Below are 12,489 nucleotides of genomic sequence, written 5' to 3'. Positions count from 1 at the left end.
TTTTAACGTGGTTTTGTCCACATGTCACCACCTCATCATTTTTCTCCGTCACCTCATCCTTCATCTTCATCGTCACATCCTTCATCGAGCTACTTAAGGTGTTAAAAACTCCCCACTGTCACCCCCGGCAACCACCAACTACTCCCAACTGTCACTTCTCCTTCAAGAAATATATAGGTCAGTGTATAACTCTGCCCAGCAGGTGGCGCTGCAGCTTGGTGTTTTTTTCCCACACACGCCACTAGGCATTTATATAGTAGATATATATATATATAAATATATAAAATACTTTGGCAATCTTTACTGGGAGGTTATGGGGTAACACACACAGGGTTATATACATGGGTATAACACCGGGGTAACACACACAGGGGTATACACACGGGGTATAACACCGGGGTAGCACACACGGGGTATAACACTGGGGTAACACACACAGGGGTATATACACGGGGTATAACACTGTGGTAACACACACACGGGGGGGGGGGGGGATACACGGGGTATAACACTGGGTAACACACACACAGGGGTATATACACAGGGTATAACACTGGGGTAACACACACACAGGGGTATATACACGGGGTATAACACTGGGGTAACACACACAGGGGTATATACACCGGGATAACACACACACGGGGGGGGGGGTACACGGGGTATAACACTGGGGTAACACACACAGGGGGGGGTACATGGGGTATAACACTGGGGTAACACACACAGGGGGGGGTACATGGGGTATAACACTGGGTTAACACACACAGGGGTATATACATGGGGTATAACACTGGGTTAACACACACAGGGGTATATACATGGGGTATAACACCGGGTTAACACACACAGGGGTATATACATGGGGTATAACACCGGGGGTAACACACACACAGGGGGGTACACGGGGTATAACACTGGGGTAACAAACACAGGGGGGGGGGTACATGGGGTATAACACTGGGGTAACACACACAGGGGTATATACATGGGGTATAACACCGGGGTAACACACACAGGGGGGTACACGGGGTATAACACTGGGGTAACACACACAGGGGGGGTACACGGGGTATATATACGGGGGGGGGTACATGGGGTATATATACGGCGTATAACACACAGGGGTATATATACGGGGGGGTACATGGGGTATATATACGGGGTATAACACACAGGGGGGGTACATGGGGTATATATACAGGGGGGGGGGGTACATGGGGTATATATACGGGGGGGTACATGGGGTATATATACGGGGTATAACACACAAGGGTATATATACGGGGGGTTACATGGGGTATATATACGGGGTATAACACACAGGGGTATATATACGGGGGGGGTACATGGGGTATATATACGGGGTATAACACACAGGGGTATATATACGGGGGGGGTACATGGGGTATATATACGGGGTATAACACACAGAGGGGGTACATGGGGTATATATACAGGGGGGGGTACATGGGGTATATATATGGGGTATAACACACAGGGGGGGTACATGGGGTATATATACAGGGGGGGGTACATGGGGTATATATACGGGGTATAACACACAGGGGGGGGGTACATGGGGTATAACACACAGGGGGGGGTACATGGGGTATATATACGGGGTATAACACACAGGGGGGGTACATGGGGTATATATACGGGGTATAACACACAGGGGGGGGTACATGGGGTATATATACGGGGTATAACACACAGGGGGGGTACATGGGGTATATATACGGGGTATAACACACAGGGGTATATATACGGGGTATAACACACATGGGGTACACGGGGTATAACACACAGGGGGGGGTACATGGGGTATAACACACAGGGTATAACACACAGGGGGGGGGTACATGGGGTATAACACACAGGGGGGGGGTACATGGGGTATATATACAGGGGGGTACATGGGTGTATATATACGGGGTATAACACACAGGGGGGGGGGTACATGGGGTATATATACGGGTATAACACAGGGGGGGGGTACATGGTGTATATATACAGGGTATAACACACAGGGGGGGTACATGGGGTATAACACAGGGGGGGGGGGTACATGGGTATATATACGGGGTATAACACACAGGGGGGGGGTACATGGGGTATATACACGGGGTATAACACACATGGGGGGGGGGGGTACATGGGGTATATACACGGGGTATAACACACATGGGGGGGGGGTACATGGGGTATATACACGGGGTATAACACACATGGGGGGGTACATGGGGTATAACACAGGGGGGGGGTACATGGGTATATATACGGGGTATAACACACAGGGGGGGGGGTACATGGGGTATATACACGGGGTATAACACACATGGGGGGGGGTACATGGGGTATATACACGGGGTATAACACACATGGGGGGGTACATGGGGTATAACACAGGGGGGGGGGGTACATGGGTATATATACGGGGTATAACACACATGGGGGGGTACATGGGGTATATATACGGGGTATAACACACATGGGGGGGTACATGGGGTATATATACGGGGTATAACACACATGGGGGGTACATGGGGTATATATACGGGGTATAACACACATGGGGGGTACATGGGGTATATATACGGGGTATAACACACATGGGGGGTACATGGGGTATATACACAGGGTATAACACACATGGGGGGTACATGGGTATATACACGGGGTATAACACACATGGGGGGTACATGGGGTATATACACGGGGTATAACACACATGGGGGGTACATGGGGTATATACACGGGGTATAACACACATGGGGGGGTACATGGGGTATATACACGGGGTATAACACACATGGGGGGGTACATGGGGTATAACACAGGGGGGGGGGGTACATGGGGTATATACACGGGGTATAACACACATGGGGGGTACATGGGGTATATACACGGGGTATAACACACATGGGGGGGTACATGGGGTATATACACGGGGTATAACACACATGGGGGGGGGTACATGGGGTATATACACGGGGTATAACACACATGGGGGGGTACATGGGGTATATACACGGGGTATAACACACATGGGGGGGTACATGGGGTATATACACGGGGTATAACACACATGGGGGGGTACATGGGGTATAACACAGGGGGGGGTACATGGGGTATATACACGGGGTATAACACACATGGGGGGTACATGGGGTATATACACGGGGTATAACACACATGGGGGGGTACATGGGGTATATACACGGGGTATAACACACATGGGGGGTACATGGGGTATATACACGGGGTATAACACACATGGGGGGGTACATGGGGTATAACACAGGGGGGGGGGTACATGGGGTATAACACAGGGGGGGGGGTACATGGGGTATATACACGGGGTATAACACACATGGGGGGGTACATGGGGTATATACACGGGGTATAACACACATGGGGGGGTACATGGGGGTATATACACGGGGTATAACACACATGGGGGGGGTACATGGGGTATATACACGGGGTATAACACACATGGGGGGGTACATGGGGTATATACACGGGGTTATAACACACATGGGGGGGTACATGGGGTATATACACGGGGTATAACACACATGGGGGGGTACATGGGGTATAACACAGGGGGGGGGGGGGTACATGGGGTATATACACGGGGTATAACACACATGGGGGGGTACATGGGGTATATATACGGTATAACACAGGGGGGGGGGGTACATGGGGTATATACACGGGGTATAACACACATGGGGGGGTACATGGGGTATATATACGGGTATAACACAGGGGGGGGGGGTACATGGGGTATATATACGGGTATAACACACATGGGGGGTACATGGGGTATATACACGGGTATAACACACATGGGGGGGTACATGGGGTATATACACGGGGTATAACACACATGGGGGGTACATGGGGTATATACACGGGGTATAACACACATGGGGGGGTACATGGGGTATATACACGGGGTATAACACACATGGGGGGGTACATGGGGTATAACACAGGGGGGGGGGGGGGGGGTACATGGGGTATATACACGGGGTATAACACACATGGGGGGGTACATGGGGTATATATACGGGTATAACACAGGGGGGGGGGGGGGTACATGGGGTATATATACGGGGTATAACACACATGGGGGGTACATGGGGTATATACACGGGGTATAACACACATGGGGGGGTACATGGGGTATATATACGGGGGTATAACACACATGGGGGGGGTACATGGGGTATATACACGGGGGTATAACACACATGGGGGGTACATGGGGTATATATACGGGTATAACACAGGGGGGGGGGGGGTACATGGGGTATATATACGGGGTATAACACACATGGGGGGTACATGGGGTATATACACGGGGTATAACACACATGGGGGGTACATGGGGGTATAATATACGGGGTATAACACACATGGGGGGTACATGGGTATATATACGGGGTATAACACACATGGGGGGTACATGGGGTATATACACGGGGTATAACACACATGGGGGGTACATGGGGTATATATACGGGTATAACACAGGGGGGGGGGGGTACATGGGGTATATATACGGGGTATAACACACATGGGGGGTACATGGGGTATATACACGGGGTATAACACACATGGGGGGTACATGGGGTATATATACGGGGTATAACACACATGGGGGGTACATGGGGTATATACACGGGGTATAACACACATGGGGGGGTACATGGGGTATAACACACATGGGGGGTACATGGGGTATATATACGGGGTATAACACACATGGGGGGGTACATGGGGTATATATACGGGGTATAACACACATGGGGGGGTACATGGGGTATATATACGGGGTATAACACACATGGGGGGGGTACATGGGGTATATATACGGGGGGGGTACATGGGGTATATACACGGGGTATAACACACAGGGGGGGGGGGACATGGGGTATATATACGGGGTATAACACCGGGTGACACTTACCGGGCTGGCGGCCGCTGCACTAACGGCTCAGGGATCTGGCGGTGACGTCACAGACCGGAAGTCGCTGCAGCATCTTTTAGTTCTGAGGTTTCCCCAGCAACGTGGTGACGTCATCAGAGCGGGCCGGAAGCTGAGTACTGACCACGTGTGGGCTGAGCCGGTTACCGGGCGTGTGTAGTCGGGTCCCTGTGAGAAGGGAGGTGACCCCGGGTGTGAGGGGGAGGTGGCCCCGGGTGTGAGAGGAGGTGGCCCCGGGTGTGAGAAGGGAGGTGGCCCTGGGTGTGAGAGGAGGTGGCCCCGGGTGTGAGAGGAGGAGGTGACCCCGGGTGTGAGGGGGAAGTGACCCCGGGTGTGAGAGGAGGTGACCCCGGGTGTGAGGGGGAGGTGACCCCGGGTGTGAGGAGGGAGGTGACCCCGGGTGTGAGGAGGAGGAGGTGACCCCGGGTGTGAGGAGGAGGAGGTGACCCCGGGTGTGAGGAGGAGGAGGTGACCCCGGGAGTGAGGGGGAGGTAGCCCCGCGTGTGAGGGGGAGGTAGCCCCGCGTGTGAGAAGGGAGGTGACCCCGGGTGTGAGGGGGAGGTGGCCCCGGGTGTGAGAAGGGAGGTGACCCCGGGTGTGAGGGGGAGGTGGCCCCGGGTGTGAGGGGAGGTGACCCCGTGTGTGAGGGGGAGGTGGCCCCGGGTGTGAGGGGAGGTGACCCCGTGTGTGAGGGGAGGTGAGAGGAGGTGGCCCCGGGTGTGAGGGGGAGGTGGCCCCAGGCAGCTCAGGACCCATACGCCCACTATGTCTGAGGAGGCGGAGGTGACCCGTCTGCGCCGTAGGGTGCAGGAGCTGGAGGGGGAAGTTCTGCGATTGTCACAGGTGACCTCTCGGGGGGACAGCGCTGGGAGACCTCCAGCTAAGCAGCGTCCTCAGCGCCCCTTTGACTTCTCTGCACACCCCAAGCAGCATGTCGCCCTGCGCCTGGCCTATCTGGGCTGGGGCTACCATGGCTTCGCCAGCCAGGAGAATACGGCTAACACCGTGGAAGAGGTGGTCTTCCAGGCCCTGGCCAAGACCCGACTGCTGGAAAACCGACAGAAGTCCAACTATCACCGCTGTGGCCGGACAGACCGGGGGGTCAGTGCGCTGGGCCAGGTGAGAGCGGAAGGGCGCCTGGGAGGTACCACCGTCTTATTAACATACTAACACTGTACCCCGTATTTCCAGGTGATTTCTCTGGACCTCCGCACAGCTGCAGAGGGGAAACCTGAGCTTAGATACACCCAGATGTTGAATCGTGTTCTACCGGCGGATATCCGGGTGTTATGCTGGGCTGTTGTACCCTCATCGTTCAGCGCACGTTTCAGTTGCCGTTCCCGCACCTATCGATACCTGTTTCCACGCGCTCAGCTGGACGTAGAGGCGATGGACTGCGCCGCACGGCTGCTCGAGGGGACTCATGATTTCCGCAACCTCTGTAAGATGGATGTAGCCAATGGGGTGGTGACCTTTATCCGTACCGTGCTCTCTGCTAGAGTGGAGCCTGTCCCGGAGCTTCCAGGGGACGGGGGTCCATTTCAGCTCTACCACCTACAGATCACGGGCCTGGCGTTTCTCTACCACCAGGTCAGGTGCATTATGGGAGTCCTGTTTCTGATTGGTCAAGGCAAGGAAGAGCCTGATGTAATCCGCAAGCTTCTGGACGTGGAGAGAAATCCCTGCAAGCCCCAATACAAGTGAGATGGGTAAATTGGGAGATGCTGGGTCAGCGTGTTGTAGGGGGGTTAGAGAAGGTGAACTCTAATGGGTGTGAATGGTGCCTCCTAATATGTTCAAATGATCACTGAAGAGGGGTTTACTGGAGATTCTTGATGAAGGCAGATCTCCAACCTCTGACTATACTATACACCTCCTCCCTGGGTGAGCTCATTAGCTCCTTCAGTACCACCTTTATGCCGACAACACCAACTGTACCTCTCATCTCCTGACCTTTCTCCATTCCTCCTCTCTAGGGTGTCCGCCTGCCTCTCTACCATCTCCTCCTGGATGCCCTCCAGATTTCTAAAACTTAACATCGCTAAAACCAAACTTATTGGCTTACCTCCATCTAAAACCCCATCTGACCTCTCTATTACTGTTGACAACTCCACTATCTCATCTGTTCCCCAACTTGGCTGCATGGGTGTCATTCTTGACTCCTCTCTCCTTTGCCCCACACAGTCACTCTCTTGCCAAATCCTACCATTTCCATTTGCGTAACATTGCTCGCATTCAGCCCCTTCTCTCCCAAGATGCCACCAAATCTCTCATCTACTCTGATCATTTCCCGCTTGGACTACTACAACCTTCTCCTTATTAGCCTACACCACTCTCAACTCGCTCCTCTTTGAGCTGTACTCAATGCTGCTGCTAGACTTATCCTCCTTTCTCGCTGCTCCACCTCTCTTCCCCCCCCCCCCCCCCCCCTCTACCAAGCCCTACACTCGCTCCCCTTCCCCTACAGAATCCTTTTCAAGCTCCTCACCATCGCATACAAGGTCCTCACCAACTTCACTGCTCCCTACATCTCCAACCTCATCTCTATTTACACTCCATCTCACCCACTGCGATTGGTCAATGATCGTCGCCTCTCTTCTCTGATTAGCTCTTTTCACGCATCCCCCAATCTGTAGTTTCAAATGGGCATTAAAAACCCACCTATTCTTAAAAGCCCTTCAGTCATCCTCTTAACTACACAGCTACCTCTCCCTATCATACCTTCTTCCCCCTTCCTTCCTCTTGTTCCATGTGAGTCTCTCCGTAGCACCCTAGCGTCTTCAGTTTGTTTGCTCCTTCCTTTAGATTGTAAGCTCTTTTGAGCAGGGCCCTCTCTCCTCTTATTTCCACCACTTTTATCTTTGCTCTCCAGCTACTCAGCCACCTCCTGCTTGGACCTTCTGCCCTCTGTCTCCTCTTGCTTTTCTCTGCACCTCCCAGTGTCTCCTACCTGTCAGCCGCTCCCACCCTTTTGGTCTCAGGTTTCCAGCTTGTGCTAATATCCCTCACCCATAACCTTTCAGCCTGTATCTTTAGCTGTGCTCTGAGCTACCTGAGTTATTGTACCGTAATGTTATACCTTGTACTGTCCTATTGTGTGTTCCTGTACGGCGCTGCGCACACTTTGTGACGCTTTACAAATAATAATATAATAATACCACATAGTATGGCGGTGGGTCCCTCTGACTGACCTGTAATATATAATAATACCACATAGTATGGCAGTGGGTCCCTCTGACTGACCTGTAATATATAATAATACCACATAGTATGGCGGTGGGTCCCTCTGACTGACCTGTAATATATAATAATACCACATAGTATGGCGGTGGGTCCCTCTGACTGACCTGTAATATATAATAATACCACATAGTATGGCAGTGGGTCCCTCTTACTGTTCTGTAATATATAATAATACCACATAGTATGGCGGTGGGTCCCTCTGACTGATATGTAATATATAATAATATAATAATACCACATAGTATGGCGGTGGGTCCCTCTGACTGACCTGTAATATATAATAATACCACATAGTATGGCGGTGGGTCCCTCTGACTGATATGTAATATATAATAATAATAATACCACATAGTATGGCGGTGTGTTGGTGGGTCTCTCAGACTGACCTGGATTATATGATGTCCCACAGTATGGCGGTGGAGTTCCCTCTGGTCCTGTATGACTGTCAGTTTGATGACATTGAGTGGATCGGGGAGAAGGACTTACAGGCCGTTACAGTATCACATCTGCAGCGTCTGTGGACTCAAGAGGCGGTGAAGACCCAGATCCTCCGTATGGCGTTACACTGTCTGGACTCTGTGCCGGTCACCATTAATCCTGGTAATGATACACACAGCACAGAAGCGATACCCCTACAGATATACCTAGATGTGTGGTATTAGAGATGTGCAGAACCCTATGTTCTCTCCCCCACTATAAGGACAGCCGTAATACCCCTCCCCCCCCAACCTCGGCCCCAGGACCGTGCCCCGCTGGGTTATCATACAGGTCGGTAATGTCTGGTACTGTCACTGACAATGTGCATCCACCAGCCCTGAGGACTCTATATATGGGGTAGGAGGAAACCCTGTAGGACAATGGGGAACACTCTAAGCTCATCTATTCATGACATAAATGGGGGCTGGATGCATGAACCTCAATCAGTTCCCTCTTTAGATGGGAATAGGGCTGTTCCCTGGAGGGTTGTTCTCTACAAAGTTGGTACATCTGGCAAAATGTACACATGGGATAAAATAAAAATCTTTAAATCTGCTTTAAAAAAACAAACATTTTTTTTATTTTGTGTAGCACATACGTACGTCCCTCTTACAGGTATGGGAGTAAATACAAATATCAAGTGTACAATGGTTTTATGTCTATACAACTTCTTATAAGGGGGAAACAAAACAAAGAGGGGTAAAGAGAAATAACAAGGTCACTAGTCCCCTGCACAGGAGCCCCCTCCTCACCCTAGTTTGTGAACGTGTTAGAGCTTAGTTCTGTCCTGTGAGGGACTGGAAACTGACCATCTGTTATAGGGCGGCCAGTAGTCGCACATCGCTCCATGACTGCCACATGCCGTGGGGTAGATCGTTACTATGGAGCATACACCCAGTTATCACCACTATTGTTATCCCATTATTACCCCCATAGTGATATCCCAGGATAAACATTACTCACCCCATTATTACCCCATAGTGATAACCCAGGATAAACATTACTCACCCCATTATTACCCCCATAGTGATATCCCAGGATAAACATTACTCACCCCATTATTACCCCATAGTGATAACCCAGGATAAACATTACTCAGCCCATTATTACCCCATAGTGATAACCCAGGATAAACATTACTCACCCCATTATTACCCCATAGTGATAACCCAGGATAAACATTACTCACCCCATTATTACCCCATAGTGATAACCCAGGATAAACATTACTCACCCCATTATTACCCCATAGTGATAACCCAGGATAAACATTACTCACCCCATTATTACCCCATAGTGATAACCCAGGATAAACATTACTCACCCCATTATTACCCCATAGTGATAACCCAGGATAAACATTACTCACCCCATTATTACCCCATAGTGATAACCCAGGATAAACATTACTCACCCCATTATTACCCCATAGTGATAACCCAGGATAAACATTACTCACCCCATTATTACCCCATAGTGTTATCCCAGGATAAACATTACTCACCCCATTATTACCCCATAGTGATAACCCAGGATAAACATTACTCACCCCATTATTACCCCATAGTGATAACCCAGGATAAACATTACTCACCCCATTATTACCCCATAGTGATAACCCAGGATAAACATTACTCACCCCATTATTACCCCATAGTGATAACCCAGGATAAACATTACTCACCCCATTATTACCCCATAGTGATAACCCAGGATAAACATTACTCACCCCATTATTACCCCATAGTGATAACCCAGGATAAACATTACTCACCCCATTATTACCCCATAGTGATAACCCAGGATAAACATTACTCACCCCATTATTACCCCATAGTGATAACCCAGGATAAACATTACTCACCCCATTATTACCCCATAGTGTTATCCCAGGATAAACATTACTCACCCCATTATTACCCCCATAGTGATAACCCAGGATAAACATTACACACCCCATTATTACCCCATAGTGATAACCCAGGATAAACATTACACACCCCATTATTACCCCATAGTGATAACCCAGGATAAACATTACTCACCCCATTATTACCCCATAGTGATAACCCAGGATAAACATTACTCACCCCATTATTACCCCATAGTGTTATCCCAGGATAAACATTACTCACCCCATTATTACCCCCATAGTGATAACCCAGGATAAACATTACTCAGCCCATTATTACCCCATAGTGATAACCCAGGATAAACATTACTCACCCCATTATTACCCCATAGTGATAACCCAGGATAAACATTACTCACCCCATTATTACCCATAGTGATAACCCAGGATAAACATTACTCACCCCATTATTACCCCCATAGTGATAACCCAGGATAAACATTACTCAGCCCATTATTACCCCATAGTGATAACCCAGGATAAACATTACTCAGCCCAATATTACCCCCATAGTGATAACCCAGGATAAACATTACTCACCCCATTATTACCCCCATAGTGATATCCCAGGATAAACATTACTCACCCCATTATTACCCCATAGTGTTATCCCAGGATAAACATTACACACCCCATTATTACCCCCATAGTGATATCCCAGGATAAACATTACACACCCCATTATTACCCCATAGTGATAACCCAGGATAAACATTACTCACCCCATTATTACCCCATAGTGTTATCCCAGGATAAACATTACTCAGCCCATTATTACCCCATAGTGTTATCCCAGGATAAACATTACTCAGCCCATTATTACCCCCATAGTGATAACCCAGGATAAACATTACTCACCCCATTATTACCCACATAGTGATATCCCAGGATAAACATTACACACCCCATTATTACCCCCATAGTGTTATCCCAGGATAAACATTACACACCCCATTATTACCCCCATAGTGATATCCCAGGATAAACATTACACACCCCATTATTACCCCATAGTGATAACCCAGGATAAACATTACACACCCCATTATTACCACCATAGTGATATCCCAGGATAAACATTACTCAGCCCATTATTACCCCCATAGTGATATCCCAGGATAAACATTACACACCCCATTATTACCCCCATAGTGATCCCAGGGTAACGTTACCATGTGACCTCTGAGTTTTGTCATTGATACACAGGGCAGGAGCCGGTCCCATGGAGCCTCTGTGAGCCGGTGACTCTCAGCCATAGCAGTGGCCTTGTGGAGGGGGTGAGCGCTCGAACATATACCCCGCTGATGAAGAGACGCCTGTGTCAGGCGCTGGAAGAGAGAGTCCAGCATTACGTGAGACGTGGAAGGATTGCAGCGCCCCCTGATGGAGACAATGTGCAGAATGCAGAGAGCAGCGCACCAGAGTCTGAGAAAACAGTACAAGAAGATGAAGACATTTCTCCAAGAGGGTGTGAGGCTAAATCCAAAGACCCATATCTCATCAGCACACCTTCAGAGGGACAAACCCACAGCCAAAAAACCGGAGATGAGACAGTCCAGCAGACTGCCAAGAGAGTGCGCCTCAGTCCACAGCCCGAGACCGTATAGAACATTCTGTAACCCTACTGACTTTGGGTAGGGTTCACCAAGTGCCCGCACACAGAGAGAGGTATCATCACAGCCATTAGCTGGTGGTGACTCTTCAGACCGGACTATAGTAGATTGTACACATAGTCGTCTCTATACAAGATGACGTGAAAACCATTCATTCAGAATCCATCATTTCCTCAAGAAAATACTTTTATATGTTAAGATATTTTTTTTAAATTTTCTTTTAAATAAACTTGGTGAACACA

At 49.6% G+C, this 12,489-nt stretch overlaps 2 protein-coding genes across 4 annotated transcripts in view; one reads left to right on the top strand and one right to left on the bottom strand.

Annotated features, from left to right (window-relative positions):
- HYLS1 (HYLS1 centriolar and ciliogenesis associated) overlaps nt 1-5,253 on the bottom strand; it is a 6,780-nt gene extending 1,527 nt beyond the window's left edge. The window contains 1 exon segment of the mRNA XM_075178725.1: nt 4,985-5,253. The gene's annotated coding sequence lies outside the window, so the exon portion shown is untranslated.
- On the top strand, nt 4,950-12,489 carry PUS3 (pseudouridine synthase 3). 3 transcript variants are annotated; one of them, XM_075178721.1, is made up of 6 exons: nt 4,950-5,207; nt 5,346-5,687; nt 5,733-6,121; nt 6,194-6,702; nt 8,655-8,845; nt 11,841-12,489. In XM_075178721.1, the coding sequence occupies exons 3-6, from the start codon at nt 5,768-5,770 to the stop codon at nt 12,239-12,241; spliced, it is 1,455 nt and encodes a 484-aa protein (XP_075034822.1). In that variant the 5' UTR covers nt 4,950-5,207; nt 5,346-5,687; nt 5,733-5,767; the 3' UTR covers nt 12,242-12,489. The 3 variants fall into 3 exon arrangements, with proteins under 3 accessions (XP_075034822.1, XP_075034821.1, XP_075034823.1); XM_075178720.1 differs by having other exon boundaries at nt 4,950-5,229; nt 5,301-5,687; XM_075178722.1 differs by lacking the exon at nt 4,950-5,207 and having other exon boundaries at nt 5,622-5,642.

The sequence above is a fragment of the Mixophyes fleayi genome, chromosome 7 (genome assembly GCF_038048845.1).
Source record: "Mixophyes fleayi isolate aMixFle1 chromosome 7, aMixFle1.hap1, whole genome shotgun sequence".
Lineage (NCBI taxonomy): Eukaryota > Metazoa > Chordata > Amphibia > Anura > Limnodynastidae > Mixophyes > Mixophyes fleayi.
The sequence above is the reverse complement of the archived record's forward strand: the minus strand, read 5'-3'. Positions and strand labels throughout refer to the sequence as shown.

Coding starts and splice junctions, on each gene's coding strand:
- PUS3 (XM_075178721.1), top strand. CDS start 5,768: ATGTCTGAGGAGGCGGAGGTGACCCGTCTGCGCCGTAGGGTGCAGGAG. Junction 6,703..8,654: donor CCCTGCAAGCCCCAATACAA/GTGAGATGGGTA, acceptor GATGTCCCACAG/TATGGCGGTGGAGTTCCCTC. Junction 8,846..11,840: donor GCCGGTCACCATTAATCCTG/GTAATGATACAC, acceptor ATTGATACACAG/GGCAGGAGCCGGTCCCATGG.